Genomic DNA, 6,000 nt, shown 5'->3' on the forward strand with positions numbered 1-6,000 from the left:
AGATGCTTGGCTAGGAGCTTTCACAGCTCTTTCCTGGCACCAGAGCAGAAGCAAGAGCCAACCTAGGGTCTAGGGGAGATGATGCTCAGCATCTGCAACACCCACTTTGCCCACACTGACCGGTTTCCACCCCATATTCCTCACTCCCTATCTCGCTGAGTCCCGCTGCTTCCCCACTCGTCGCTCCTCCCCTCACCTTGTACCCACACCTGGCTTCTTGTAACACCTCCCTGCGGTGCCAAAGCATCCTAATCCCCTGCTCCAGGTTAGCTGTCACTGCATAGTAATTCACAATTAAATGCAAAGAGCTGGCCCATGGCTCCCCAAGATGCAAACTGTTGGAGGCTAAGCAAGAGTTCTGGAAGTATCATTATGCTCTTAGCTTGTCCTCACACTTTCCTCGAGAGCTTCTTTTGACCCCTGTCTGAGTCAGGATACTGGGTGAGAGGCACCTTGATTTAATCTAGGCCAGCTGTTCCCACATCGAAACTCTGTTCTCTTGCATTCCTCCATTTAGGGCCTTTTTGCCTGACCTGAAATAGGTCTGTCCTCTTTGTGTCTCATCTAATCTTTCCCTATACCAACCTCACTTCCAAATTAAACATTTCCTAAAATAATAAGTCCCTTCTGACCACACGCAAGCTTCAACTATTTTCAAAGGCTTGAGCCTTGGCCAAATGTATTTAGATTATTGATGGCAGCAAGCAACATCCCCGGCCTAGAAACTCCCTCTTGAAAAATGTCAAGCCCCTGGCTCCACAGCACCAGCACTTCAAAGAACAGGTTAAACACACTTCTGAACATTTTACATGAAGGAAACAGCATTTTTTCCTGAACCTGTTCTCAGAGCAGACTACGGAATTGAGCTGATCTCTTCCAGAGCACGCTGCCTAAAAGGGACACCCAGAATATAAACTCAACTCAGAAAGTTTAGCAAAGTCACAAGCACTTGGAAACAAAGCACCATCACAGGAAGCGCCAGGTTGCCTTAAAAGACATGCAGTACTGAGAACACTTTGCTTAAGGAAAGCGTGGTGCCACCTGCACCTGCTCCTGCTGCGATGCACACTCACATGCAGAGCGTAAGAATATGCCCAAATCTCTGCTCCAAAAAGAGGTAAATACTTGAGGCAGCACCAGTTGAACAGTTACTTTCACAGGTTTTTTTAATAAAAATATCTCTCAAAAGAAAAAAAAGAAAAGAAAAACACAGGAAAGTCAGAAGTCATACAGCTGCTTTACTTCTCTGCTAAATATTTACATTTGTTAAAAATATTAAAAGCTGTTTTGCTTTAGGGTGGGGAGGGAAGCTTTAGCATTTAAGTAAAAATTTCCATTTGTGGAAGGTTTACACCCCCTCCATGGTACACATCCATCACATTAAGCAAACGATCAAGCTGATAAAACCAGCAATTACATTTCCTCAAAAAATGGGGGGGGGGGGGGGGAGCGGGAATAATTTCATTCTGGTTTGTCATGAAAAGCTCTTACTTCTCTCTAACACAGCATTCCCCGAAGTAAATATTTTCAGAGAATTATTCCCTTTCTCCCACCAAGATCCATTAAAAAACCATGCATTTCTTACAGGTCAGTCAAAGTCTGGACTCTACAACTTTGCTGCCTGCTGACCATTCTCTTAAGGGAGCCTTATGATTCCTGTAATAGTTTCATGTCCTGTGCTTCAGAGAAAAATAACTGAGCCCTTGACTAGGCCTAACAACACTGTGCATGCCATATTACTTTACAAGGCATTTTCTCCCTTGCATTAACATCCAAACTCAATGTAATCTCACATTTACGTTCACAAGAAGCTTTACAATGCTCCAAAATCATTTAAAATATTTCTAATCCTATTAGCAGGTATAGGAGATTTCAAGGTAGATTATGTTTCTCCACCATCAAGCCTACTTAATTTTAAGCTCGAATACTGTGGTTTTCTTTCTCTCCTTGTTAGCTAGGATGCAATTCTAGTACCTGTATGAAACTTGTAAGTGCAGGTGAAAGCAAAGCTTTACTGCTCAGTGACAAAGCCACCATTTTTGTTGTTCAGCGATCTGGTACCTTGGGGCAACATTGCCAAGAAAATATCAAAGGACAAGGAATGTCTCAAACAGTAAAAGGAGAAAGGCCAGACTGCAAGCTCTCCTGGACAAGGGTTATCTCTGTGTCATATGTTTGCACACGGTCTAATACACCAGGTCTCAACAGGGAACCACAAACTGTAGCACAATGAAATCACTAAGCGGCAATAATCCTTGGGATGAAAAACACCGATCAGGTCGTCCAGTCCATTCCCCAAACAATGCCAGTCTGTTCCCAGCTGTACACTTGAGGAGATTAAATGCCAGTGAAATGGTATGCAGTGTCTTGAAACATATAAGCAAATTAAGTGTGCAGTGAGTATGCAGTTTCTGGGTCGTCCAGTCCAGTCCCATGCAGGAACGTGGCAGGTATGAATATTACCACGGAGAGCTTTGTCCATCTGCTCTGATGACCTCGCTCTTCTTAAGCTTTCCCCAACAGGAATACCAACAGTTCTGTGACATGGACAGTCACAGTAGGAAAAAAAGGCTATTTTTAGATCCCATCCTCCATCTGCTCAAACACAACTTTGCTTGGATATCAAGCATGTGCTTGCAGCCTCTCCTCTGCACCGAGTCTTACTTTAAAACCTCATCATTTGCAGCCCAAGGTAGCTCTGAAAAACATCTTTATAAGCAAAAGACAAGAAAAAAAAATGCACCACCTCATTCAAAATGAAACCTGACACATGATCTTAGAAACAACTTTATTACTAGAGACAGTAAAATAACATGTTTATAAAGGGTCACATGTCATTCGCTCCATGAATATTAGCAGCTGGCTTTTACAGACTATGTGGAGCCTTCGTTCTGCCTAAATAATGAAAACCTCCTCTCCTACCACCACCTTTGAGCCCCAAATACAACTCATGCCTTTCAGATACTGCTGGTTCCTCCCAGCATCCCACTTTGCTTACTTTATGGAAAAGAGCATGACAAATTTACAGTGACACAAGGTTGCTAGTCCACACGCAACACTGACAAGCCAGCTCAGACTTGCAAAGCAGCATGAAATGCTCCAAGCAGCCCGGAGTGGTTCACAGTCCATGCTATCCAGTTAACCCTGAAATAAGCAGCACATTTTAGGCATGACTGGAATTGAGGTGCTTTTATTTTGGAGTGCCCAGTTTGAGATGTGATTTTCAGGATGAACCCTAAAGGCCATAAAGAAAATTCCAATCCTTTAAATAGGGCTTAAGGCTAACAACTTAAAGTTCAGTCCATTTTTGAGAACTAAAGTTCTGTATATATTTTCTCCCTTTTAGCCATGAGAGAGTGTGGCGACAAGGTTTTAAAGCAGCCAAATAGAGACTTACAGAAAATAAGGACATTTTTTAACAGCCTCTACGTGTCTCATCAGACGGACATGTGGAAACATGAAATAAAAGATAGCATGATTCATGGGAAAAACCTAAACCAATGATTTACTATCCAAACTCCTTCACTGCAGCATAGCCATTTCGTTAACAGCCAACTAGCACAGCAGTACAAACAGCACGAGCTTTCCTTCTGTGATCATAAAGTTTTATTACAGATAGACACCACCTTAGCAAACAACTGCCTCCTAAGCACACCTCCTATGAGGAGGACTTCTACCCCCGAAAGAGACCTCCTGCTCACACACCATACGAAACCCCTGGAGCAATTACAAACACAACCTGCCTGGTAGATGATTAGCAAAAGCGTTTAGGAAATACTTCTGCACAGATCAGCAGTGGGAACTAAGGGGAAGAGAGTCCCCCTGGGTGCCAGACTGCTTTATAATGTTGTCCCCACCAGCCACGTGGACACTCATGGCATTAGAAGAAATATTAATTTTAATCCTGAGCTCACACAATTCCTGAGCAAAGCTGCTCCTGTCAAAAGCTCTTTGCAAGATTCCAGGCCTGCCTGTATGGAGCAAGGTCCATTACTTTATGCTGTCTGACAACAGACCACAGTCAACACTTCAGACAAGCTGGATTAGGCCTAGTACGGAAAGCACTAACACAAGCTGCAAGCTTGCGTGAGTTACACAATTACTTGGGCATCACCAGAACAGCTAAACTTTCTCTGCTAAACATTAGTATTTCCTATCATCTTTAAAAAAAGAAAAAAAAAAACCCAAACCCACTAAGATATAGGCACTGGCAATCAAAACTGAACTAGAGAGAAAAAAAAATAGAGTAACAACAATGAACAAACAAAAGCCCTATTTCCAGCTCCCTCCAAATCACACACGCTAGTGAACCGCACACATACTAAAAGCTACAAAACCCGTAACATAAGCACTTACAGATCAGACCAGAACAGCACATCTTTGCTTACTACTTCTAGTAGCATGAAGATAGTTAATCTGTTCGATCTGATTAACCTCGCACCAGCACAGCTCCTATCCATCTGACGACATGGCTATTTGAAAGAAACCTCACTTGCACTTTCATGAACATCTCAAGCCTTTATGGGAACAGCTGGCATCATTAAACAAAAAGTTCATTTTAAAAGAATTAATTTGAAGGAAACAGGTAGCATCTTACAGATCCCCAGAATTACATATGCATCTACTGCATCTCCAGAAGAAATAACAAAACCATCGTATTACCTGGAGCATCAATTCGCAGTCATCTCTGCCAACAAATATCATCTCCCGAGGGAGCCGGTGGCGAATGCCGGTACTGCTCACCAAGAACCACGACGTCACGCTCATTTTGGCGCTTGGCATTTATCCTTTACACATCCTGAACGGACAAAAATATAAAGACACATGACATTAAAGTGCAGAAATACACTGGTGTATAGATGCAGTTCTGAAGCCTCCCTGAGCCATGGGACCCCATGCTGCCTCTTGCAGGTGGATTCACATGATAAATTCTTGTGGCAACCTGCAATCACAAAGATCGGCTGCCCGAGTGCCACGAGTGGAAGCCACAACCCTAAAGCAGCAGAAATATTCCCAAAGTAGGACTGAGGATATGCCAGAAAGGCTGTTTCCAAAAAGAAGCAAGCAGCTGAATCCAGTGGCTGAAAAGCGGAAATATAGTTAATAGAAACAGACTTTCTTTCCCAGAACGTTTCCTGACCGCTAGCAATTCATGGTGCAAGAAGCACGGCTCAGAGCCCACATCCTCAGAGCCGGCCCAGCACAGACAGAGGTGACACGGCCGGGCCCTGCAGCCTCCCCCGGCTCGCGGCGCGGTCGCAGCGGTGCTGGGAGGAGCGCGGCCTCCCACTGCTCACCCCACTTCCTCGCAGATAACCTGGGCGCCCGCAAATCCTCCCCCCTCACCTCACGGGCAGGGAAGAAACAAGAAAAAGAAGCAGGGCACGTCGGGATGCGCTGCCCCTCCGTCTCCCGGGAACCTGTGCTCTTATCGGGCACCTCCCAGCCGCACCTGCTCGGTGCCGCGGCCGCACACGGGCAGCTATCGCACATCCGCTCCCTCTCCTCCTCCTCGCGCAGGATCACGTTTTCCTCTCCTCTCTCTCTCCCTGAAGGAAAAAAAAATTAGCACAAATCAGCCTCTCTCCTTCCCTTCACCCCCTTCCATCTCCGGAGATCAAAGCTGCAATTCTGAACCCGTGGAGAGAATTATTATTATTATTATTATTATTTTTAACCCGTGCCTCAGTCTGGTGCCCGGCATTACAGCCACTCTCCTGCATCCTCACCCGGAGGCCTGGGGACAGCGCAGGTGACAGCGGCGCAATAAAGCTGCAGAATTAATGACCTCTGCGGCAAAACAACAAAAAGCAGACGGGGAGGGGGGCAGGAAGGGAGGGTATTTAACGTATCGCCCCCTCCGCAGCATGGGCTGCGTTGCTGCTCGGTGGTCTCGGGGACGCTGCAGACAGGAAAATTAATAACAATAATAATGTTAACACGGCTCGGAGCCCCGAGACGAGGCTCCCACACAAAGCCCCGCGCGGCGGCAGGTGCGCG

General features: G+C 45.4%; 1 protein-coding gene across 1 annotated transcript in view; it reads right to left on the reverse strand.

Moving 5' to 3' along the window:
• The window catches only part of CEP170B (centrosomal protein 170B), a 51,797-nt gene extending 46,996 nt beyond the window's left edge, over window positions 1-4,801 (reverse strand). The window contains exon 1 of the mRNA XM_088539616.1: window positions 4,663-4,801. Within this exon, the coding sequence (XP_088395742.1) occupies window positions 4,663-4,782 (120 nt within the window). The 5' untranslated portion in view covers window positions 4,783-4,801. The remainder of the gene's footprint in view (window positions 1-4,662) is intronic.
• Between the last annotated feature and the right edge of the window lie 1,199 nt (window positions 4,802-6,000).

Source organism: Tinamus guttatus, unplaced genomic scaffold (genome assembly GCF_059628265.1).
Source record: "Tinamus guttatus ecotype Peru unplaced genomic scaffold, ASM5962826v1 Tinamus_guttatus_pri_ptg000048l, whole genome shotgun sequence".
NCBI classification, from domain to species: domain Eukaryota; kingdom Metazoa; phylum Chordata; class Aves; order Tinamiformes; family Tinamidae; genus Tinamus; species Tinamus guttatus.